General features: G+C 39.8%; 1 protein-coding gene and 1 long non-coding RNA gene across 2 annotated transcripts; both read left to right on the top strand.

Moving 5' to 3' along the window:
• The first annotated feature begins 2,362 nt into the window (after window positions 1–2,362).
• Window positions 2,363–13,910, top strand: LOC121519616 (protein zyg-11 homolog). The gene is made up of 14 exons (XM_041802395.1): window positions 2,363–2,539; window positions 3,052–3,223; window positions 3,843–4,645; window positions 4,842–4,982; window positions 6,474–6,650; window positions 6,821–6,885; window positions 7,156–7,255; window positions 7,490–7,540; window positions 7,958–8,119; window positions 8,231–8,278; window positions 8,614–8,814; window positions 8,921–8,973; window positions 9,435–9,532; window positions 13,543–13,910. The coding sequence occupies exons 1-14, from the start codon at window positions 2,537–2,539 to the stop codon at window positions 13,734–13,736; spliced, it is 2,268 nt and encodes a 755-aa protein (XP_041658329.1). The 5' UTR covers window positions 2,363–2,536; the 3' UTR covers window positions 13,737–13,910.
• Window positions 13,911–16,042: 2,132 nt separating this feature from the next.
• LOC121520537 lies at window positions 16,043–25,760 on the top strand. Its single transcript, XR_005992779.1, has 3 exons — window positions 16,043–16,203; window positions 21,182–21,224; window positions 25,295–25,760. It is a non-coding gene; the product is annotated as an uncharacterized LOC121520537 (long non-coding RNA).
• The last annotated feature ends 94 nt before the right edge of the window (window positions 25,761–25,854 follow it).

Here is a 25,854-nt window from a genome sequence, read left to right as displayed (position 1 = left end):
CTGATGTTGGCAGCCAGGTGCCTCTCATTTTAGAATTAGTTACACAAATGATAGCTAGCTTTTGCTTTGTTAGCTTGAGCTAAAACTAACATAGCTATGTAATCAATGTTACAGTGTAAGCCATTGAAGCTAAGTTAGCTTTAGAAACATAAGTTCAGCAAACATAACTAAAGCTAACATAGCTATGTAGCTGCATTGTGAGTTTAGCTTTAGCTACGTCAGCTATGTAGCTTACTAACGGAGCAATGTAAGCTACCTTTGCCATGTTAGAATGTTTTTGCAGAGGATGAGCTCCTTTCCTGTAACTGGACTGTTTACTAGTTGTCATTAAACTTTGTGAACAGGTTTTGCAGGTCTAGTTTTTGACTTCCAAAACCCATCTTAATCCTTACCTTAACCCTAAATGGAAGTTCAATCCAATTTTATTTCAAAAGTTATTGCGTGCATTTCGAGAGGCATCTGGCTCTCTGACCTCTATGATGGGGCATTTTGGGCTCATCTGTTGCAAACCTCCCCAATGGGGTGACCTCCGCTGCAGGGCAGGAAGTGACGTACTGACCCTTGTTGGGTTTTCCTTAGTTTGTCCTGTTTTATTTTTAATTTTATCTCCCTTCACCTCACCTGAACCCTAAGGTTCAGTTGTCTAACCCTAACCCTCTTTGGAATTTCCTTAGTTTGTGGTGTGTTAAATTTAAATTCATTCCCCTCAGTAAATTTTCAATTTTTATTCCTAAAATTCTGCTGTTGTGAAAAATAGCCACTTACTGTAAACTCTGACAGCTAGCTGAAAATATACGTTGTTCAGTACGTCACTCTGGCTCTGGCTTGGGTAATGTGCATCACCTCCCGCCCCATGGTCAAGGTCACCCTGTTGTACAGGTCTTCTGCCGTATGCCCCACCTTAGAGGGTGCGGCTTTTGTAGGCCTAATTCTGTTCTGACAGAGACAGCATCTCACATAAATGGCTTGCGAGAGGGGCAATCAGTCTTCAGCCAGACCACACTCTCTAAAATGACATTAATATATATTTAAAAAATCCTTAAAATGTAAGTTTGTACATGGCAGTGGTAATGAAGGGGTCTTCTGCTCTTTAAAACAATATCAGGGCTTTTGTGTCATTTCCTGTTGCTTTAACCACCTCCTGGGACTGGCGCCCTCCACAAGTCTTTGGCACTGTTCTCATGGGATGAAAATTTGTCTCATGAATTTAAGGTTTCTCAGCAACAGTCCCTTTGCACTGACTTGCTGACACACAAGATAATTGTTAAATGTGAGCCCCTCCTTGTGGCTAAACTATTTTACCTAAAGATGAATCAGGTCAAAAAATCCATGGTAGATCCCCTTTTAATTCTCAAATAAAAGAAATACTAGTCTATTTGTAATGCTGGAGAAAGGTTAGATAGACTGGATCAGGGATGGGCAACTTTGGTTTCAAAGAGTGCCACATTTATTTAAATGTAAATGAAAAAAGGCCAAATTGTTGAGAATTGTCTGATATTCTCAATTTAACCATTGTGATTACTAATAATTCAATGAAAGTTTTGAGTTTTGTTTTCACTCAAGTGCAAATAGGAATTGTTAATTCACTGAGAAAAAGACAAAATTAAATCAATTGTGGGCCACAGTGACCATGATAGGTACCTGTTAATTATTTTACATACATATTCATTTGTATACAAGTGCATTTAGAGATACATCTAAAAAAAAAATTTTACAAGAAAAACTGTGGCCAAATACTGTGTCTCACTTAATGTATTTCAAGGAAGCAAATATTTACCAGTAATGAAGATTAAGAGAAATGTTTCTATTTTCATGGCAGATTTTGTCATGTTTTCTTCCAGTTTATCATTTATTGGAATTTAAAATTTACTTAGGGCCTGCATTGAGTGAGTTGGAGGGCCAGTGATAGATGGATAGATAGACAGATAGACAGTCAGACAGACAGACAGACTACCAGTTTATAGTCAGTTCATAACTGTAGCCATAGTTAGTCCCACTGACAAACTATAGTCCATGAGGTAAACTCAGACAATAAAAGGTTTGAGTAAATGTGAATAAATGGCATGGACATCTAATTGTTAACACGTGTAAGAGACTCAAATTCCATAACTATTCAAAAACTGTTTAAATTATGGAGCTAGGCTAATATCTTAGAAATATGATAATGGATTTTCGAACTCAAGATCACAAAGTTTATCAGTAGAGCATAGTTTCTTCCTAGCCACTAGATGCTAAATAAGTGAAAACATGTTATCTTCAATGTTATTTAGTGCAGGCTACTAGCAAACAGTCCTAACAAACTGTTGGTGACGTCATGTTAACTGACCAATCGGAGGCGCTCATACTGTGACAGTTGACAGCCGACTGCTAGCGGCAGCAACCGAAATAAAAACAGAAGATTTCATCAGTTCTCTCTATCTTAAATGGAAAAAATCGGATAACAATTATAACGTCTTTCCAAGCAAAACAATTGCTGAACGACTGGCCGCCGTTTCCCCCTCTTTACGTTTCCCTGACGTCTGTCTACCTTGAAAGCATGGTGAGTTTGACTCCGTCCTCTGCTGTGGGTTGAGAAATGTTGCTAGTGTTTGACTTTGGTGAACTTTATGCGTCATTGTCAAACGCGTTAGCCTACAAATAGCAATGTAGGAGCAACTGGTCTTGTCCAGGGTGCCCTACAGAGAGAGGGTGGATTAGGTGATTTACACGGACTTTACTTGTGTGCAGTCACTGCAGTCACTGAGGATAAAATTAGACTCATTACAGTGTTAGAGATCCTGTGTCAGTGTGGATCAGCTGAGCCCCTGAGGAAGAAGCCCTGAAGACAACTGTCAGGGCTTAAATGCGCAACCATTTCAAATAAACATTAACAAAAAAAAAAAGGTTTTTCCCCCTCCAAATTATTAGTTTGTTTTATTTGACACGTCCATGCACTTTATTGCTATTATATTTGTAATATACAAATTTACATTATATTTACAAGGATCTGCCTTTTTAGTTGGCATGCAAAACTCTACAAAACTCTATTGCTCTCTTTATATTATGTTGCAGGATGATGATGCTGAGGGCCCTGGGGCCCTATGTGACCTCTGTCTGGCTCAGGTGTGCCACAACCTGGACGCTCTGTGCAGCAAGCGAGCAGACGGCTCTATGTGTCTCAGCTGGGCCCCACTTTTTCCACAAGAAATGGCTGACCAGTTACTACATAAGATGGCCACTAAAGGTAGGTCAGGAGGAAGAAAAGGGAACAAAAAGCACTTTAAGGTCAGCAACTGAGGTAAACTCACTGCAGCTATTAAATTAAATTTAATCAACCAATTATTCCCTCTTTATTTGCTTATTGCTAATTCTTAAATGTTTTATTAAGATACTTAATAAAAAGTAATAAAAAGGGCAGTTGCATCAAAGTAAGATAATAGGTTGATCAGTCTCATTTTAACACTGGCAAATGTAATGATAATGAAATAACAAGGATTGATAATGATAATTACAGCAGTCAAAGTGGAGCAGCTCTAACTTTTATATTAACTACTGTGATAATGATAATAGAAATAAGTATGCCATGGTTTCTAAAAAAAGGATGTCTAATCTCACATCATGAAAAATGTGACAAATGTCAGTTTTATTTCCACGTTCCACAACTTCTTGTATAAATAGCAGTCATCTAAATGTCACAGTGCCATTATCCTTAAATAACCCTATCATAATATGACATAATAGCCCTCATTGTGTTCTGCCAGGTTGAAATGGTGGGAAAAAAATCTTTTCCACGAGCAGAAATTTGGCAAACTGATGCTACTTTTTTCCTAAAACATCCCTCTGTCTGCTTTTTTTTCCACAAGGCATACTGAATGATGAAACTGTTGGCATTTTCCGAAACTCCAAAGAGCTGCGCCTGCGCCGGGCCTCCATCCGCTCCTGCCCAGTGTCTGCGGAAGCTTTTCGCCTGGCCCTCTGCCCCCACCGACTACAGGAACTAGATGCCTCATGGGTCTCTGGAGGCCTCACTGGAGCTAGCATCATCTCAGGCCTTGCCTCAAACCTGGAGTGCAGATCTAGCCTGCAGAGACTGTCCCTCAATGGGCTACATCTGGACTGGGACTCTCTTGGTGAGGGTGATGGAAGGGAGCATGTTGGTTTCAGTTCCCTGCGTTGCTTGAGGACACTCAGCCTTGCCAACACAGACCTGACTGATGCTGCCCTTGAGGATATCTGCTCTCTCCCCCATTTGGAGAGTCTGGACATATCCTGTAGTGTGGTAACAAAGCTTACCGCTCTCCTTGATTGTAGGAACACCCTGAAATCTTTGATCGCTCACCAGCTGAGGCAGCTGGACATGTCGCCTGCCAGGTTGCTGTCTGTCCTCAGTCAGCTTCACGCTCTCAGGCATCTGGACTTTTCAGATGATCATTTTACCATGGATGACAGCGACGGGAGGGAGGGGGATGAAACAGTGAGGCAGCTTCTGGAGGGGAGTCCCCAGGTCCTGCCATCCCTTGTCTCTCTGGATATCTCTGGACGTAAAAGAGTCACAGAAGCAGCAGTCAGAGCATTTGTGGAGGCTAGGAGTGGATTGGTCTTCTTAGGCCTGTTAGCCACCGGGGCTAGCTCCTGTGACGTCCTGTCCTCACAGAAGAACCTCAAAGTAGGGACCTATTGTTAGCATTCAGGCATCAGCCTGACATGTCACGACATCAGTGAATTTTTAGTGTTGACGCATGAGCTCCACTCTGGCATAAGTTTCCCATTTGTGTTTAACTTGAGGCTCTGTTTGTGTTTGCACTGAACATGCTCGCTGCATTTCCTGTCTCTCCGAGAGCTGATACACTGTGTGTGTTCAGGTAACCGGAGAGGCTAATGAGAACCAGGTGTGTGAGGCCCTGAGACGCTACAGAGACCGTGAGTGTTTCATACGAGAGGCCCTAGTCCATCTCTACAATCTAATCACTGACATCGACAAACCACGAGAAGATCTACTAAAGGTAAACATTATTTTAATAGGAAGAAAGCAGTTTATTACAGGACGTCTTATTTTTGTAGGCTCTCAAAAATTAATTAAACAGACTTGCAGTAGAGATGGCTTTCCTAAGAAATTGTACATATTATAGCAATTCAGAATAGGTTGTCTTGGCCACTTAATTTCGGAGTTAAAGTGCCAGTTTAAATTAGTAGTAGTTTTTATATCCTCCTTCAATTTTTTTGGTGGCTTTTCTCTCAGGATATTTTAGAAATTGTCATTAATACACAGATTTGATTCATTACATTTAGAATGTATTTTTTCAATGTAGAAAAATATAGCAAAAATGACATGTAGAAAGGTGCTGCTCAGCTCTTCCCATCCTCACTACTTCCTGTTTAAGGATTCTATTCTACAAAAACTGCACTCTTAGTGTTTTTACAAAACAGTCAGGGGAAGAATTTCACATAATGAGGGGTAAAAGCTATTTAAAAGTGGCCTGCAAAGCATTCAGGGATTACTTACAGCATGTGCCTAGAAGGGCACTTTTAGGGCGCACTCACACTAGGCAGTCTGTACCATGCCTGGGCACATTTGAGCCTAAAGTCCAGTACATTTGACCAGTGTGAGTACACTCTTCCTTGCCTCAACTTACTTCCCTGGCCCCGGCACGGAAGGACGAGTTGGGCCAAAGCACGGAACGAATGCAAATGAAGTAGCAAGGCTAAACAGCTTTTAAGGAAGATAAACTTGATTGTCCCCAGAGGGAAATTTTTCATAGTAATTTGTCCCTCATTATGTGGAATTTATCCACCAAACAAAACCGTAGTGTTCTGTTTCGTAAATACACCTCAAGCCCAATTCAGATCAAAGATCTGGAAAGCAACAAGACTGTTAAGTGTTGCTGGCAGCAGTTGCAGCAGTCTGAACCAAGCCGTTGCAGCTCAAATGAAGCCATTGGATGCATTCCCCTGTGATTCAGCTTGGCGTTGCAGACAGCTGGTTGCTGCATGTTGCAAGCAGATAAATGAAAAAGGAGAATATGAATCTAGTTTTGGAAGGTTATAAACACCAATTTCATTAGATAAAGTCATGCTATGAATTTTGGAAAGATCAAAAAAAGAAATAGTATTGACATGACATTTAAATCAGACTTTAAAATACAAAGAACATTACTAGAATATCCTCAATCATAGTGCTCTGACACCACTGAATAAGGAGTCTTACCATCCATTAGATTAGCTCACTGGTTTTGCTTTGATCAAGTCTGATTCTTTACAACAATCTATCCAGAACGTCTTGTTGTGGATTTCGGCACAGATTTGCTCTGTCTGTCAGGCACAGCCAGGCAAACTGTCTGGTGATAGCTGCAGAGGAAGAGAAGAACATGAGCCATCCTCCGTCCACTTCCAATCTTTTCTCAACAGTTTCCAATGTGCCAAACCAACAACAACACACACAAAACAAATAGTTTCTTATTCTGAGGCTTGTGTGACTGTAACAGTTGTTTCTGTAGTTGGTGCTGAGTGGGATGCAGAGCCACCCCACCTCCCTGCATATCCACTTGGTGGCGACAGCGTGTGTGTTCAACCTGACCACTCAGGACCTGGCTGAGGCCATGCCTGTCAGCCTGATCAGCAGCACTGCCACCCAGCTGCTGCACTCCATGAAGACCTTTCCTCATCACCAACAGGTCGGCGAGTACAATCAGTGTGTCTGATTACTGATCCGTAATGATATCATCTATCTACACTACAGCAACGTGTGGCTCTGAATGCTTCTGTTGCTTTGGTTGCAGTATAATGTTCACATAATTTTCTTGCATTCATGGTTCTATAATTTAAACTATTTCCATCTCCCCAGTTGCAGAAGAACTGTCTGCTTGCATTCTGCAGTGAATACATCCTCCAGGATGTCCCTTTTGACAAGTAAGTTATCCTTCTTTCAGTTGTAATATAATGCATGAGACCAAGGCCATGCAGCTGCCAAGACAATCAGAGCACTCACAGAGTGGCATTGTAATGTTTTTCCAACAATTTGTGAACCAGCTAGAATTTACTTGGCCTTAAAATGTCAATGCCAAAAGAAATAGCTCTCCCAGACAAAAAATTGCAGAGCTAAAATCAGATTTTTCCAAGGATTTTCTGTATAATCTGGTATACTCTGTTCCTCACATCCGTGCTGTGATCATGGTTCAGGTATTTAGCAGCCACGCTGGTGATTAACTGGCTAAGCAACCACGAGGACCCGACCCTCCAGAGGATGGCTGTGGCTGTCATCTCCATTCTGGTGGCCAAGGTCAAGACTCTGCTCACTCACCGTGTATTAGTACGCTGCAGGGAAAATAGCATGGCACCTGTTAGTCCAACCTGCTAAGAGCCTTTGTGCCTCTGTTCCCTCCTGCGCTTGTGTGACACGTAGTCTTAGCAGCCAGTCATGCAGTCAGGTTAAGTAGGGCGATAAAATTCTGTCTGACATTTTGGAAAACAGGCAGAATTCAAAGAAAGGCTCTTGTTTTTGTTTGCTTTGCAGCTGTCCACTGAAGAGACTGCTCAGCTTGCAAAGGACATCTCTATTATGAAGGTATTTTTAAATTTCAAGAGTATTTAATTCCAACCTTAAATCGCATCCCTGGATTATCACAAGATATGCATGAGTGTATTTCTAGTTCTCCCTTTGTCTTCCTTCACAGCTATATTTTCCATTCCCTCCCCACTCTGTGCTCTCGTTTACTCTCTGTCTTTGTCACCTCATTTCTCAAGCATTCGTCCTTCTCAGTTTACTCTATCACATCTCTATTTCACTCTTTGTGTATGCAGTCAGGCTTCTTTTTATGCTTCACTTATTTTCGCTTATTGTAAGTCTGGTTCCACTCATTAATATGTAAACAATTTCATCCAACAGTTGAATTCACCACCGCCAAAGGATGTTTCCTGCATTTCTTATCTCATTCTGTTCCCTCTCTCTCCCACTCCCCGCTCTCTCATGTGTGTCTTACAGCAGCTGCTGGCAATCGTGCAGCAGAAAGCCATGGTTGGAGTGGTGGACTCCACTCTGAAGTTCGCCCTGAGTGCTCTCTGGAACCTGACGGATGAGATGCCCACTGCTGCTCGCAATTTCATTGAGTGCCAGGGCCTGGAGCTGTACGAGGAGGTTCTGGAGGTAGAGGACTGAGAAAAATAAACATATAACACTGATAGGTACATTAAAAGAGAAATGAACCCACACAGAGGATCACTGACGTTTTCCTTCTCTCCTTTTTTTGTGTTGCAGTCCTACTACACTGAGCCTTCAATTCAGCAGAAAGTGCTTGGCCTCCTGGTGGGTTCAGTTTATGTTTTAGCAAAGTTCAGCCTGTTCTTGTTTTTATAGATTGTTTAATCTAACCTTAGCTCATTTTCCTTTCTGCAATCCATCCCACATCCAAGCTGAGACATAAGCATCTAAATCTAAAAGGAGTCTTTGTGGAATATTTTCTTTTTCTCCACTAGTGTTTGAAATTATTTAACCAATTGGAATCAAATTAAACCCATCTGCTGGCGATCTGACGTAAGCCAGCCCCTGTTTCCTGACTGTCTGTATTGCCTTTCTGCCAAGTTAGGTCCAACATTATTATTGCTGTCATCACTGCTGTCATCTGTCTTCCTGTGCTGTAGAATAACATTGCAGAAGTGGAGGAGTTACAGTCTGACCTGATGGAGGAGGATCTGCTGGAGCACATCCTCAGCCTGCTGCAGGACTCTCAGATGGAGGTGGGGGTCCGCTATTTTGCAGGGGGAATCCTGGCACACCTCGCCTCCAGAGTTGAGGCCTGGAGCCTGGACGAAGAACTCCGCAGTGCCGTACTGGACCAGCTGGTGTGTGTTTTGTGTGTATGAGAGGCTTCAGATTCACTTTACTTGAATTATAAGGGTGGTTAAAGTCAAATTTGGTGATTTATAAGGTTTCTTTCTTTCTTTGCAGCATGCATCCATAATGACGTGGACCCAGCTGGAGAGGGAGATGGTCTCTTACAGGTTAGGGGAACTGATCTTGGTGAAATATAAAGAAAGTTGAAAGTCATTTTTGATGCATTTATTCATGCTGTCTGTTCAATTCAGAATCAAAATGTTTCTAAATTAGTTCCCATCAAAATCCCCAAGTCTGTCTCTGCACCCTTACATAACATCTAACCTTTGATATGACAAATGCATGGTATGAACCACTGTGTTCTTTTAAAACTGATTTTACCTGAATATTATCATTTTTATGGATAGTTTCTGGCATGCCATGAATGCTGGAAAAAGGTCAGGCACTGAAAAGGAGAATTTTAAACTCTTCTGAAAAGCGACACCACTGTTTACATTATCCAGAAAGCATCGATGCTAATGAGATCATTTGTTTTCTGGCACAGAGCACGCTCTCAGAAAAGGACGAGTTTGTCAAAAGTCCAATTTTTAAATCTCATTGTACTGTCCCCTTGTGTTCCTTGTTTCAGGTCATTCAGTCCATTTTTCAGATTGCTGCAGACCGGTCAGCCCTCAGGAGTGCAGCTGTGGGCAGTCTGGGCCATACATCTGGTCTGCAGTCAAAACAGTAAGACTCATAACACTGCCGAGATACTGGAAGTAGATCTGACTCATAGACTGTGTAAAGATGGACAGCATGCCTTAACCTCTGCTTGTTGTAAAAGATGAAGCCAAAATACCTCAGTTACAGATGCTGACACTGAGCATTTTGAGACAGAATTTTCTCAGTAGGGATCATCTTTTTTTTTTAAATTGTCTGAACTTATTTCACTTGGGGCATTTCGTTCTGTCCTAAATGACAGACAACACGAGACCACGGAACAGTACCTGTGTTTATAAATTGGTTATTGTGAGTTATTCTCCCAGCACTTTACCTGCATTTTACCTATGCACTTTCCAATTTATTGTCTGATTTAACTTATTTTTGTAATCTGTCATTGAAATGTATTTATTATGACGTGTGCTGCTGACCTCTTGGCCAGGTCACCCTTATAAAAGAGATCTCGATCTCAATGGGTTTTTCATCTGGTTAAATAAAGGTTAAATAAAATAAATTTAGGAGCCATGGTGCAGAGGTCAAGCTGCTTTCACTAAAAACATTAAACTTAGTGATAAAATAGCAAAGATCACTTGGGTCGTTTAAGTCCACAGCAGAGCAGATTCTTAAGCCAGGCTGAAGCAAAGACTCAGTTGTGAAATTAAGAGTCTTTTTGAAGTTTTGGCTGTGTTTTCCCTGTTTAGCCTGTACTCTGCTAATCTGGTACACACAGCGGAAGCAGTTTTTGGCTGTCATGGTGTTATACATAAGAAATATGAGGAAAAAGTTATATACATTTTCATTTTGAAGTTTGACCTATGCCCATCTGTTAACACAGAGGAATAGAGATGCACCAATTGTGGAAATTAGAGCCAATATGATGTTTAAAATAACAATTACCAATGGCCAATACTTATGTATTTCCAGGGGTTGACCAGTGTTGGTAACCTTGCAAAGCAGATGGATACGCCCGTTTCCGTGTTTCTCACTGGCGAATCCGTCCTGAACCGTTTGGGCCCGGTTAGAAAATGACAGGACCAATCAGTGTTGAGGGGCAGTACTTTCTGGCGTGGCGGAGTTGCGAAGCAAGCAGCAACAAGAGGTCGGTGCAATTATTGCAAAGAGATTAGCGTAGATGCTGCTAAAGTGCCAGTTTTATCAGAACTTGACAACATTTCTTTGTTAAAAGAAGAACAAAGAACAGCATTGAGTTGTTTTCTTTTCAAAAACTACAAAAGTCGTGTACTGACATGTTTATAGTTGCCATGGTTCGTGTTTTGTAGCTCTCCATGGAGTTTACTCCTTTGGTAGGGGCGTAACTTGGTAGCAACTACGTCACGTGTTTTGTTGCTCTGATTGGCCGGTAAAGATGTGACAGACAGAACGTTCATCCAATCACACTCCGAGTTTTTTCTCAAACGCTTTGCCCTTTCCCAAGCGCTGTCTATGAGTGGTTTACCACAAATCCATCTGGCTTGCCAGGTTACAGTATCGATTTTTTCGGGCAGATACAGGTACCAATCATTAGTATTTCATGTGACCCATAACCAATCTTTGGAACCGATTTGCTTTTATTATGACAAACGAAAGTTAAAAAGTTAAAAACCTGTCCTAAAATAACCTAATTACAAAATATTTAATAAAGCAGAGTACACAGATTCTCTGTGGGGTTCAGGTCAGGTGAGTTTGCTGGCCAATCAAGCACAGTATCACCATGTTCATTGAACCAGCTTTTGATACCTTTGGCAGTGTGGGCAGGTGCCAAGTCCTGCTGGAAAATGTGCGTAGTGGCTTTGATGTGCTGACTCCAGCCTCAGTCCACTCCTTGTGAAGCTCCCCCAAATTCTTAAACAGATTTTGCTGGACAGTCCTCTCAAGGCTGCGGTTATCCCTCATGCTGGTGCACCTTTTCCTACCACACTTTATCCTTCCACTCAACTTTCTGTGAATAACCAGCTTCTTTAGCAATGACCTTTTGTGGCTTACCCTCCTTGTGGAGGGTGTCAATGACTATCTTCTGGACATCTGTCAAGTCTGCAGTGTTCCCCATGACTGTGTAACCTACTGACCCAGACTGAGAGACCATTTAAAGGCTTAGGAAACCTTTATTTAGAATTAATTAGCTGATTAGGGTATGACACCATGACCTTCCAATATTGAACTTTTTCACCATATTCTAATTTTCTGAGACACTGAATTTTGGGTTTTCATTATCTGTAAGCCATAATCATCAAAATTTCAAGAAACAAAGGCTTGAAATATTTCACTCTATGTGTAATGAGTCTATATAATATATGGGTTTCACTTTCTGACATGAGTGACAAAAAATATTGAACTTTTTCATGATATTATAATTTTTTGAGATGTACCTGTAATTGGAACGGCTGCACAGCTATTTCAATGAAAGCAAACGGAGCTTTTAAACTTACGTTTTACCATGATGCTGTTCTTGTCCCTCTCATCGAAAACTCTAACACAATAGGGGTAATTCCTGCTGTTCTACCTGTCATCTCACTGGCTCAACAAGCTAGCCATGCGCGTGTATTGGCACAGAATGTTTGCCTTTCGTTGGCACAACGCTACGTGCATACAGGAAATAAAGAAGGACGAACAGGGTAGTCGTTCAAGGAGCTTCCTTTTTTCTTTCTCTCTTTTGAAGCCACGGAAGAGAAAGGAAATTAGGGATTTTCCTTTCAGTAACAGATTACTTTTATGAAAATGTAATGTAATGTAATGTTATAACAGATTAATTGAATTATAAAACTAACGTGTTACATTATTTGTTTCAACAAAAATGTAATCTGAGTGCTCTAATGGATTACTTTGTAACACATTACCCCCAACACTGCCTACAGGTGACTTCATTTGCCCAGTAAGTTCTGTTATTTTATTCATAAGTTAGTAAAAGCAGATTCCAGGATTAAATTGTTTGGAAGCAAAAGAAAAACAATAGCCACTGATATCTGTTTATGCCACATTATTTTCTGATGGTGGACGTTTGTCAACAGGGTAGGTTTTGGCCAATATCGATTTTAAACCAATACATCTGTGCATCCCTGAGGAGGAGGCAGGGTTTATTACATGTTCTGCAGTAAATCAGTGGGGGGGTTCTAAAACTTTAAACTTCACTTTGGTTGAGGTGATCTGCTGTCCATTGTTTATACAATCTATGATCTGAGTGAACACATTATGGTTAAGAGGGTTACTGTTTTTGGATCAGTTCAGCTGTGCGTGTTTTACAGTTCAGTTTCTGCAACCATAAGTCACTTAATAAATATGTATGATGAATGACAGATGACACATGTAAACAGATTATTTGTTTAGAGTAATTTTAAAGGGAAAAAAAAGTTTTCATCCTCAAAAACACAAGTTCTTGCCTGTCTGCTTGATTTTAACTTAAAACCTTTGTTTTTTCATTGTCATTCCATGAAAACCAGAAATCCAAAGTATTATTCTTTGGCTTTTAAAACTAGGATTATAAATTTTTAACTGTACAGGCCTTTCAAAAGGAATTTTAAGTGAGGTTGTATGAGGTTCCTGTCAGTCATAAATGTATAAGCCTAAGAAGCTGGCCAGCTCAGCCATTTTAATGAGACACCTGCTGGTGTGTCAGCACAGAGGCTAGGCTACAACTGAGCAGACATGGCTATTTATACGTCTATTTTAGCTGATTTCAAGGAAGAAAACAAAACAATCGAACAGCTGATCATTGCACTGGTAGTGGAAGATGGCCATATGTTTCAGACTTTTCATGACATGGTTATATTTTTTTAAAACTCAGATTTACTTCCTTCAACCAAACTATAGCTTTAAAGACTGAAATATTAGAGAAAACAAAGATTTACAGAATGAAATTATTATAAGTTTGGTTGAATTTTATTCTAAATTAATTTTAATTTCTCTGTAGATATTCTACCCTGTGTGCTGTTAAATGGCGTACACTCACACAGACTTTGCTGGAGTATTAATATGCAGGTGGATCACAGTAAGCCTCCCTTCCTCTCTCATGTTCTTATCACTTCTTCTCTCTATCCTTCTAGCTTCACATTACAGCAGCATGCTGGAGCAGGAGGGCGTGACTGAACTCCTGAAGGCTTTGGCTGCACATCCTGACACACACATGGACATTAAAGGGCTTTCAAACGGAATCCTACGAATGGTAGAGGAACACTTGAGTCACCAGGGGCCCTTAGACCCTGAGATGGGTCCTAGAAACTCTGGACAAACAAGATAGATTTGTTGTCTTTGAGCTTTGCTTTAAAACATGCTTGACACAGGGCTGCAGATGTAAAATTACAGACAGTTTATGTTTATCCTCTTGGATTTTAAGGTGGATAAATAAGTAATTTACTGTGTATTTTATACAATAGTACTCTTGTTATGAAAATAAATGTATGCTGTTATTTTATTTGAAGGTTTTTATTTAGTTTGAAATCCTTTGAAATTACTGAAAAGTACACTGAGAAGACAAGGCTTCTGTAAAGTTTGATCTTTTCTCAAGACATCCTCTAATTCATCTAATTATTTCAAGATAGCAACACTGATTTTCCCATGCTAATGACTAATTTAACTGGACCAATAGATGGAAATTGTGAGAAAGCAAGTGAAATTTACTTGTAATCCCGGGTACCTAAGTCAAATCAAATTTATGGGTACAAGTCAAAATTAGTGTTGCACTCTTCTGAGTTCAAGTTTCTGTTAAAACTCTAAGTTTTTGACCTTTATCCAGTGTTCCTAAATGTTGCATGGCACCAAAAATGAGCCACTAGAGGGTGCTTTGGTACTATACCTGCAGGGCTGTTTAACCCCACAGATCTGATGTGTGAAATATGCAATCATTTTACATGTAAATTAAAGATCATACATGATAAGCAATGAGATACCAGTACAGCCTGTATCTGCTGTGTTTATCTGTCTGTACTGAGGGCCTCATTATAAATCAGTCATGCTCTAAAATAAGTCATTCTCTCCCTCTCTTGCTCTCTCTCTCCCTCTGGTACTCTAGATGCTGAATTCATTATATTTTATGTAACACAGCTGGAAGACAGAATTGCTCGTAGGCATCTTCAGTCTATTCTAAGTTGATCTATTAATAATTCCTTTTGAAAAGTGGATTAACTACCTCACATAGATACTTGAGTTGTACTGACAAGTTCAACGTTTAAGTGTCAAAACCTCTTGATTCACATGTTTATACCCTCAAAAGAAATTCAGAGGGGTCTGACAGGATGTGGCTTTGCATACCTATGCCCACTGCAGAATACACCTTGGGTAAGAGCTGTGTAAACTGATCCAGGGTCAGCATTTAACAACCACTTCAAGCCTTAAACACATCTCACAGTGGCAGCCATGTGGGATTAAAGGTCAAGTGCTCTATACAGAGTGTGGGGTGATGCTACCGTGAGAAGTTCAAGTCATGAGAAGTGTGGGAAAATGCTACTGCTTTTCAGGGGCTTCAGGTCATTCGATAGCCTGCCTGAATGGTGGATTTATGTGGAAAAAGCATGCAGTGAGGTAAGGCAAACAAAAGAGTTAGATGCTGATGGAATTGCCTTTATCAGGTGTTGAGTTTCAGCTTATCAATATTCAAGTGGTACATGAGACAGAGGCAGACAGAAAACCTGTCAAAGAGTTGGCAGGTTAAACAAAGGAAAGGAAGTAAGAACATAATGAGGAACATTTTTTTTCTTGACAGGAGTTTCAAGTTTCTATGCAGTATCCAGAGCTACATGTTACTTAAGCCAGCACAGAAAAGATTTTAAACCAGAGGAAACTCCAGGGCCGGTGCTGGGAATAAGCAGTCTCCTGGGGCCCCATGCAGAGGGGGGTACCGTCATGAGCCCTGGACATTTGGAATGGAGCACCAATGTAACAGACTGTCAACTCCTGAGCTTCATATTCAGACCTCTGCATCCCTCGGTCCAGCCTCTCTCTATCTCTCTCCCTCCATGTGACATAATTATAAATGCTTTTTCTAAATAAGACCACTTTTGAAATGCTGTTGTAGATGGCATTCTGTCTGATTGTTTACAAAAAGGTTTTTTTAAACTAGTATGACTTGCAATTAAACTGGAGACAATAAAGGACGGCAGTTTATTATAAAGAAAAATGTGCAGCATAACACTGCATTTACTGTGACTGAAAATGACTGTTGCCAGTGTTTGTGAATAACGTGGAAAATTAACCCAAATAGTAGTAGTAATAATAATAATAATTTAACAATGTATCGCATTGAACCAATGGTAAAAAATGAACAGGAAGTCAAAATTTCAACCAAAAGAGCACCATGATATTGACTAAAGAAAACTGAAGGCACACATTTTAAATGTTCAGTGAATAATTTGACCGCAGATTAACTTTCTCTGAGGTGATGATGAAGTGCTTTGGATGGGTTGGGTATTCGATTTGTTTAAAAAATTCATTATTGTAACCAAAATTCGAAAAAAGAAGTGTTTTGTCAACGTCTTGGCAATGAGCAGTCCAACACAGGTGTTCCGGATAAATTAGTGACCGTGTTAACCAGCGACTTTCAGCTGAAGGCTAGCTACGTGGCTACGTCGGATGTTGAAAGAGTCCTCTCAAATAACTCCTTGTTTAGTTTTTCATCAGAGGCATACCCGAAAAGCACATTCTGACATTAAAACGAAAGAATCATTCAAAGAGAATGAGCAAGGACCCTGAGGATCAACATGGTCAAAGTTGTAAGTAGAGCAATCTCAGACGCATTTACCTAAAGCTCACCAGTTAGCATGTTAGCTATGCTTAGCAAAGACTGTAAAATCCCCAAGAGAAAAAAACAAGTTACAGCTACTTTGACCTTGCCAAAGGGAACAAAATCCAACACTTCTACCAGCACTTTGAGCAGCATAAGAGTAACACGTAAATGACGTGTTTAATTTGAATTTAAGTATTGATTTTGGAAGTTATGTGCATAGTAATGTCTTGCCTATGAGTGCTGACTTTTCTTGTATTGCAGGTTAGCTTACCTTACCATCAAGCCTAGTAAGCCTGTCCGTATAAAAGGCTAATTTTTAATCCCTACCAAACAAACCCTGTTAGAACTACAATTTGGGAAGTAATGTATGGATTGCTTGACAAAAAGGGGGAGAACTGCAACCAGCCCATTACAGCTAATGGATCAACTAAACATATCTGATTTTTTTTCTTGTAAAGGCCAAAAGAAATACATTTTGGTGTTTATTTATAAGAGCCAGCAGGTTATTTGACTCCCGTCTGGTTCAAACCCCTTGTAAACTTAACACCTTTACTCTTAAAACTGTTCAAACCATGTCAATAGCTGGATCAGACAGCAGGTTAGCTTAGACATTAGGGTTGTAGACAAAGGGTAAGGCTAGCAAATACTACTGTACATCTCAGGAAGCATTGTTCAGCTTTCCTGAATGTCATTTAAAAATTACAACAAAACTTGTATCTTCAAACTGTATAAAAGCAGCATATAAAAATTTAACATTTGTTGTTTGAAAGAAGACTTCAGGAAGGTACTGCTCCTGTCCAAGAAAAAGTGAGTTATATAACCCCTGCTAGGAGGCACAACATTGTTTTTTTGCACTTGCTACTGAAACAAAATAGAATATACAATATGAGATTTTATGTGTTTTGGGGTGTTGGTGGATTCACTTTGTTTCCCTCAAAATAGAGAGAATAAATTTGCTCAAGCCAGTCTACATGCTGCAGAATGGACCCTCAAATTTACTTAAACATGAAAAAGCATATTAATTATCAGTTAACTCTAATAAAGAAATTTATTTATCTACCTACTGTGCTATACCATCATAGAAACCCTGGCAGAGACAATAACAGAGATGTCTGCAGGAAAATTGACATGTGAAAAAAGAGATTTGTGGGCAAAAATATCTTTAGACAAGATAGAAATAGCATGGGAAGGATAAAGAGGGGCAGGCCGGTGATAAGAGGAATAGAGTTCGTCAAAAGGAATTGTGCAGAAATACCCCAGACCAATTTGCAGAGTCCCTGTCTCAGTATGAAATATAATTGTGCTGCTTTTGAGTTGGGGCTTATTCTGAGTAAGCATGTTGTTATCTCACTTCTGCAGCCATCTCCTCTGGATTAACATAATTGTGAACCGGTCTGGGCACCAAGAATACACAATGCAGCTCATTTCCAGCTGCAATTGTGTATGCACATGCGTGGCCACTTGTATTTCTGCCGTGCATTTGTGCAGCTTTGTCCGTGCGCTAACATGGCCCCAGTGTAAACAGCAAAACTGACATACATTTTTGACTTGGATACTAATTAGTCACAAGCTGAACCTCGAAATACCCCGGGAGCATAAGTAGGGTGCAAGTAGATTCAAAGAGCATGAGGAGGTCAGACAAGACAAAGCAAAATAAAAAACACTTCTCCAGGCAGAACTATGACGCACAAAACGACACACCAACTCCTCTCAAATGACCTTTTATTGCTGGGGAAGGATACAGAGTTGTCAGGCCCCTGAGCCTGTGTGCAGACATGTAACAGCAGTAGAACCAACCTCCTCTCTGCCAAGTGGAGGCAGGGGCTTCCTCTTAATCATCAATCGATATTCACATTCGCAGAGGAGGGCTCAGTATCCATATCAAGTTCAATAGAAAACATACAGTGTGTAACATAAGATTGAACATAGTCATTTCATTGAGTTAAAGTAAATCCCAGCAGACAAACAGTTACTGATAGTGGTGAAGAAAATGAAGAAGGAAAAAGTTATTCTTGCCCTTGAATAAAACAAGACATTTTGCTTATCTCTGTATCCTTTTTGTGCTGTATTGCAGTCTAAAAATGAAAAAAGTGACAATAATTCAAGCAAAAAAAGTACAAAACCTATTTTACACGTTGTATGTTTACAGCTTAGATATATATTTGACTTAATATAAGTTGCAGCCGTTCCTTTATTTTCCAGTAGTTCAGCAGTATGGGCGGTAGATTTGGCAGAGTAATTTTTTGCTGTCATCCATATGTGGCAGTGATTAATGATGTAATTTTGTTGAAATAACTGAAAATAGGCCCCCAGTTCCCAAGCAGCAGCACTCTGGATATATATCCTCATTTCTAACTTTGGTGCAAGTCATTCCACGGCGCCGTGACTAAAGGATTTTCTTCCTGTTTTGTGTGTGTTTGTGTATGAGTGAGGGTATTTGTAAGTAGATGTGTCAGAGGGCTATTACGGTCGGTTAGAGCCGCTCTTACTTGATGTCACATCGACCATCTGCAGGCGTTTTGCAGTGGCCAGTTAGCCTTCAGCTCAGTGGATGCACACAATGGCGCAAAGAACACGAGTTACACCACCAGAGGCGGGAACAAGCCTGCAGGAGCCTCTGCATGCAGCCGCTGTGTGAGATGCATTTCCTCGTCTATTCACTGAACTGACTTTGAGTCACAGCTGTGCTATTGATGTGACCACAGCCAGCTGAGTGCATCTCTGTCCTCAAGCACATCCTCACAACTATACCTCTGCCCGACTGATGAGTGTTGGTTACACAAATGTAAAAGAAACCATGGCTCTCAACCACAAATGTATCTCCATTAAGAATACCAGGTGTCAGTTTCACAGCACTTCATAAAAAGTGGTCTAATCCGTTTAATATTCTGGGAAATATGCCTGTTTGCTTTGTTGGCAAGTGTTAAACAGGGAAACGATAACCACTTAGATGTCCACAAGTGAAAATCTGTGGTCAGTAGCGTATTATGTTAGCTTAGCATAGCTTCGGAGTGGAAGCAGGTTAGCTGAGTTCAATTCTAAAATAAAGAAATCTATCTTTTCAAATCATCAGGGAGAGGAAAAAAATGGTTGATTCTAAATTTACAATTTGAACAACAGGGAGGTTATAAATTGCCAACCTAAAGCATTAGCTCAACAATCTAGTAATTATGCTTTTGTATTACTTATAATTATTATATTTATGCTACAGCCTGTAGTCTTTTAGCTTAGTGTATTGCATTGCCTGGACGTGGGTCAGTCCAGCTCTGTCCAAACATTAGAAAATATATATCGTGTTTCTCTGATACCAAGATAAAGATGTCAGGTTGACATGGAGACTACTTTTTTGTTCCATTTTGAAACCCATTCACTAAAAACTATTAGAATTTAGGACAGTTGGGAAAAAAATAAATATGAGTTTAAGCCAGCTAGTAGCCTTTTAGCTTCTGTTAGCATAATAACTGGAGGCAGTTCAGTCATTTGAAATACACATTTTTTTTGTAAATCTAAAGTATAAAACCAAAAGATGAAGGTTGTGCACGCATAATGGACATTATTCTATTATTAGCATTTTTTTTGTTTTTATATTTTGGTGTGTTGCACTTCAGAAGGGTAAACCTTCCTTGGCCAGAGTTAGACAGACATTGTATGTACATTTTGAGGGAAGTACTGTACTTCACTACATTTTAAAAAGCATGAAGTACTGAGTAAAGAAAATAACACTAAAGGCCAAAATGAGGTTCTAGCTTTCATCCGAACAACCTGGTTATAGATTCATAATGTCTTGTAGTTCACAGTAAGAAGAGATCATTTTTTACTGTACAACACCCTCGGGTATCAAGAGTAGCTTCTCAGTACTCAGTACATAAAGTACATTTTAAATAACTTTTTACTTTTACTTGAGTAGATTTATAGATGCTACTTTTATGTCTACTAAGTAAATCTTATACAAAGTAACTTTACTTTTACTAGAGCACAGTAGTCTAGTACTTTTTCAATGTCTGAAAAACTATACACTTAAATGCAGTACAGAGCACTTAATCACAGCAGGTTAGTATTGTCCCAAATCACCCGCCATTTTGCATTTACAGGAAGTGAAGATGGTTGAACCACTTCTGTTTTTTTCTAAGTCTGTTAACAGCAAGTTTCAAACAAACATCAGGCAATTATGGTTGGAATTTGACAGCTATTTACTCACTGTTAAATTCAGCTAACTTGTGTTTTATTTTAACATTCTTCCCTTAAAGAAAATAAACTTATTTTGTCTCAATAAATGCCTTTTTCTTGATTGAAATCTGCTGCTGTTGTATAATATGTGAGCTAGCTAGTGGACATTAATGTTAGCTTGCGCAGTAGCATGCTAACGGTTCAATACGTGTATCTCAAATAGCATACTTCTGTTAGCATAGCATACAGTGGCCTGCACTTAAATAGTGCAGTGTGTCCCGAATCGCATTCTTCTGTACTAAATACTAAACATTTTGAGTGCGAAGTGCATTCACAATAAGAAATATTGAAATGTAGTGTTTGCTACTGCCGCACTCAAAAATGCGCAAGAATTGATTGTGGAACAATGGACACTTCACACCCTCCATGAATGCCATGTTTTACTGTTAGCATGCTAATGTGCAAGCTAACGTTAGCATTCGCCAGCTAGCGAATGTTAGCATTCGCTAGCTAGCTAACAGCTACAAGAAGTGATAGCATTAATTGCTTTGAGACTTAAAGTAAAATGTTTTAGCTAACAGAAACAGCCATGTCTGGCTGGCCTTTTTTTTTTTTTTTTTTTAATTACTTAATCTTGTGTCCATTTTTGCCCGTCTCACCATGTTAACCATGACAATTTTAATCTTAATGAGAACATAATTTACAAATGAAGATGGAATTATTTTACTGAGTTACTAAATCAAAGAGAGGCAGCGCTGTTTTCTCAGACATAATCCATCTTCTCTTTGCACATGCAGGCAATTCAGAAGACATCGGTGCTCCCAGATGAAAGATAGCCAGGTAACCTCCCTCAAGTGTTGTTTTTTTCTTTTTGGTGACTTGTGGGTAGAACAAAAAGAAAAACTGCTTTTACTGAGCATGGAGATGCTTGCAGGTATTTCTTATTAAGAGAGTAAGGGCTCGTGATTCCCTGTGTCTTGCCTTTATGCTAAGCTAAAAACTAAGCCGGCTGTAGCTTTATATGTTATAGACAGGCATTAAATCGTATCAGTATTGCCATCTTTGTTCTGCCAAGAACACAAAGGGGCACATTTCCAAATATAACTCTTTTATATATTAGTTTGTGCTGTTTTGATGATGTGGGAAGATGCTGCTCTGGTTTGAGTCAGTAACGAGAGAGAGCTCTTTCAAGCTTTTATACAGCACATTAAACTCAGAGGTTATTCGTGTTGGAGTCGATGATGGAGGGAGAACTGATGCTTTTGTCTCTGTGTGTCAGAGCACATGCATACATGTTCCTCTAAATATGGCCTCAGTTTGCTGTGTGGGGGAGTAAAAAGTGCATAATATTGAATTTCAGCTCATCCACTTAGTATGTTATTGAAGCTCGGCATATTCAGCTTCTGTAAAGTACCTCCAAGTGCCCACATGGAGCGAAAAACTGTCAATACTGAGGGTTTTCAGAGCCTGCTGTTTGCTTTGTGTGCTGAGCACGAGAATAGCAAGTATGTACATGGTTATTAAAAAAAGAGCATGTGGGTATTTCTTTGTTTCATCTGTGTCACTGTGCTGACGTGAAGTAGGACAACATGCTGGCCTATTTCCAGGCCACCTCACCCTTTCCCAAGGCGTCACGTGTCCTAATCAGCACACTTAGCAAACAAAACACCCTCACTGGTCAGACTATATGCTCGTTTAGTATGTAGATATAAATGAGAGAGTACTTCACATACCCTTATAGACATGCACATTATGCAATATATACTGAAGGATCTCATGCATATATTATAACCAAAGCAATGAGAGCAACCAAGGGTTCAGATGCTCAAAGGCATCTGCGTACTGCTTTAAACCGTAGGCAACTTACAGGTACAGTACTCAGGTCACACTTTTGGCATCCAGTGACGTATGCTGTGCTAGTTGTTATGTTAAGGTTAGGAGATGACTCCCTTATGTGACAAGGGAGCACAAGCAAACACAAACTAGATCATTCCTGAGGGTTTGAGTGATGTAAGAAACAAATGTTACAACAAAGACTTAAGAAACATTTCCTCTAACCATTCTGACTCATGAAGGAATTTATCAGGGCAGACATTTTGATTTTCCATAGCAAGAGAGGCCCAGGTGTTATTAAAAACATTAATAATGCATGAAAGCAGGGACCTGACACCTGAAGACCTAAATTAGAATTCAATCATGATTCATTCCCTTAATTAAACTTCTATCTTTTATGTGATTGGAGTTATATTGTCTGAAAAAAGTTGCTATTTGTCAGAGCAAAAGAGCATATGCAGAATCCAGAAGCTGCATTGTATTTCTCAGTAATCCTGCTAGGTTTAAAGTCAAAACAATAACCCTGTATGTGTTGTTTTTTTTGGACAAGCACCAATAATATGGACATGTGAGTGCCAGTAAATGTGTGAAGAAAGGTTTCTCAGTAGCATTACTGATCATGTTCCAACACATTGTTAAGAGTCAGAGCGCACATGAAGTAGCTCCAGTGTGCTCATTATCTGTTTCCTCACTATAACATTTGGCAGAACCAACCGCCTCTCACGCTTTGCAGTTTTATAGTCTGTCAGCAGTTGGTCAGTTTGAGAATTTCTTAATAAAGAAGCATAAAACCACCATAAATGGTGGTTTTGCCAGATGCAAACCAAAAAGCCAAGCTTAGCCCTGTGTCCTTGTAAACTTGACAGTAGCTGTGTCCAATTGAGAGTTAGCATCCTTTTAAGAATCAAGCCGTCCCCAACCTTATCTTTTCTTTCTGAGTGCCACCCTATAACCTAGAAACTTCAAACAGCTGTACTGGAACTAGCCAACATTACTAACATCACTGTAGCTAAACCTATTGTTTTAAGGGAATATTGAAAGTTTAAGGCCCTTTAATGGTAATAATACCACTTTTTATAATAATACCAGCCAGCCTCCTTTGAGTCTGTCAACTCATTTTAGTTTTTGTGAGATAAATCCTAGGATATGATTGGCCATTGTCTGAGAAAATGACATTGCATTTGGTGGACAACTGACCTTTGATAATCTGCTCCACCCTCCTAAGAATGCAGCCCCTGATTTGGGACATAGCTATTGTGATAGTAAGTTTACATGCAGTTAGAAAAAGTTGAAGGTGCTGCGTTAGTCTGACCAAAACTGGACATTTAAAATTCACAGTAACTCAAAATTCCAATTGAAATGGACATTTTTAGGGTCAGACAAACACACCTGGATAAAGCGGTTGGAAATCAATCTTAGGCATAATCAGACTACACTATTCAGTCAGATTTTGAATTGATTGTGTCTTTGCCACACATCATGAAATCTCAAGCTTGAATATGAATGTTGGGATTGACAAACACACTTACAGTTTGACATAATCAACAATACATCCAGGACGTCCATGGCCTAATTCGACAAGTATCTTCCATCTAGTTTGTAACCTTGCAAAGCAGATAGAATGGCCAGATTCCATGAGCGTCGTCAGGCAAATCCATCTCGCAAAGCTCTAGTTTGAAACGATTGTGCCAGGTCTGAAAACAGAGCTGACCAATCAGTGCCATTTGAGAACTAGAGGATAGCTCCTGGGTTTTATTGCCCTAGGAGAGAGTAGCAATGGCTGCCAGCAGTGTAGGCGGGGTTTAGTAGTTTTAACTGATATATACAGTAGCTGCTGGTAGAGCAGTTACTCAAATCAACTAGCTTTGATTTAGCCATAGCAAATCAGCAGTTTAATCAGAACTGGGCCACATTTCTGTATTAAAACAAGAGCAAAGAGCCACACTGAAAGCTTCTCTTGGCAGGGAGATGAGTTTTTTGCTCTTCACCAGCCTTAGAATGAGTTTTATCCACCAACAAACTCCACTGTTCATACACTACAGCATCGCCTGCCTTTCAAGCTCAGGTTACGACTGAACTGAGCATGTCTACTACCTCACTGTGTCTTGTTGCTCTGATAGGCGATGATTGCCCTTAAAATAAAGGACTCTATATGGGATGTTTCCCAGATCGGACCAATCTGACCAGACGACTCAGTGTTCTGTGTTCTAGGTTTTGACATGGAAGTTGAATAGCATAAATGCTAAGCATAGCATAAATCAGGTTTTTGCCTGCCTTCAGGTAACACCATAAGCTAGATGTAAAGTGTGTTCACATTTTCACAGATGGACATATAGCCCTTTAGCTGCCTTCTAGCTAATTAGCAAGATCAACAGGAAGAAGATGCAAAAGCTGTCATACCGCCACCTATGGCAGACATGCATCCCATCAGTTAATTGCATAATTTAATTTGGGACAAGGTCAGTAGTCCAGTTAAATTGAGCTATAATCAAAGCTTGAGATTACTTTGCATGTAAACGTATTGAGTGAGCCAGGATGTTAATGATGGACTCTAAATCCAGGGCAGCTAGATGAAGTTTCATCATCATTCGTTTAATTATTAACAGTGCTTCTCTCACTGTGATTTCAAAATATCTTAAGTAAAAAAGGTCCATTTTGTCTTCATGACACAGTTGCAAGATAACACAATTCTTACAGTACCCCCGCAGCTCTTTGTAGCTTTCTAAAGAAAAGTTTGAAGTTCACCCTCTGACAGGAGAAGCTTCTTTTAAATGCTCTCTTCTTTAACAAGGATTAGGTTCTTAAAGTGTGTAACAGTCAAAGCCAAGGGAATGGTAGAGCTATACAAAAGTAATTCTACTTTTTTCTTTCTCTCACACAAAAGCTCTCTTATTGCTTTAAATGGTCATAACAGAAGATCCATAAAATTCATAGTTTAGTAAAATTCATCCAATCCAAAGCAGAAATAAAAAGCACAATTCACCAACTAGGAAAAGTAGGCGCATGAGCATTCTGAGTAATACTCTGAAATGAATATATGGGATCTTATGTGTGTTTATCTTTTTATTTGTTGATAGCTCTCAAGACTTGTCCACACCACATAAGGCTTTTTTGGTGCATCAACAGTGCATGCAGAAACAGAGAGGACACTGCACTCCAACCAACAACGACAGGATGAAGTAGAAATCAATTATCACACTCTCCTGTTTACTCGTCATCCTGCAGGGCTCGCTGCCAAAACAGTCCTCAGCAGCCGGCTCTCAACTTCATAAATAGATCTTCGACACAAAACACCCTGGACTGCAGTTTGTTTCTGGGCTAATAGATGAGGGAGCTGAGCTATCAGCAGAAAACATGCAGCTGCATATTACACTCAAGTGTTCACTCGTCTACACTGGTATGAATGCATTTAATCCTCTTCTTTCATTGCTATGAGCAGAATGACTACACCTTCAGATTTGACCATGCTTGTTGCCATCATTGAGGTCGACTGGTGAACGTTCTGAGTGTAATGTGGTGAACAAAGTGGGATCTAACATTAAGGTACATAATAATACCTAACAGGTGTATTTATCATATATAAAATTATAGATAACAACAGACTGTATGAGCAGCTTTTCGCTAATGGCGCCACTTT

This window comes from Cheilinus undulatus, linkage group 13, assembly GCF_018320785.1.
Source record: "Cheilinus undulatus linkage group 13, ASM1832078v1, whole genome shotgun sequence".
Lineage (NCBI taxonomy): Eukaryota > Metazoa > Chordata > Actinopteri > Labriformes > Labridae > Cheilinus > Cheilinus undulatus.
Note: the sequence above shows the minus strand (reverse complement) of the source record. Positions and strands in the feature narration are given on the sequence as shown.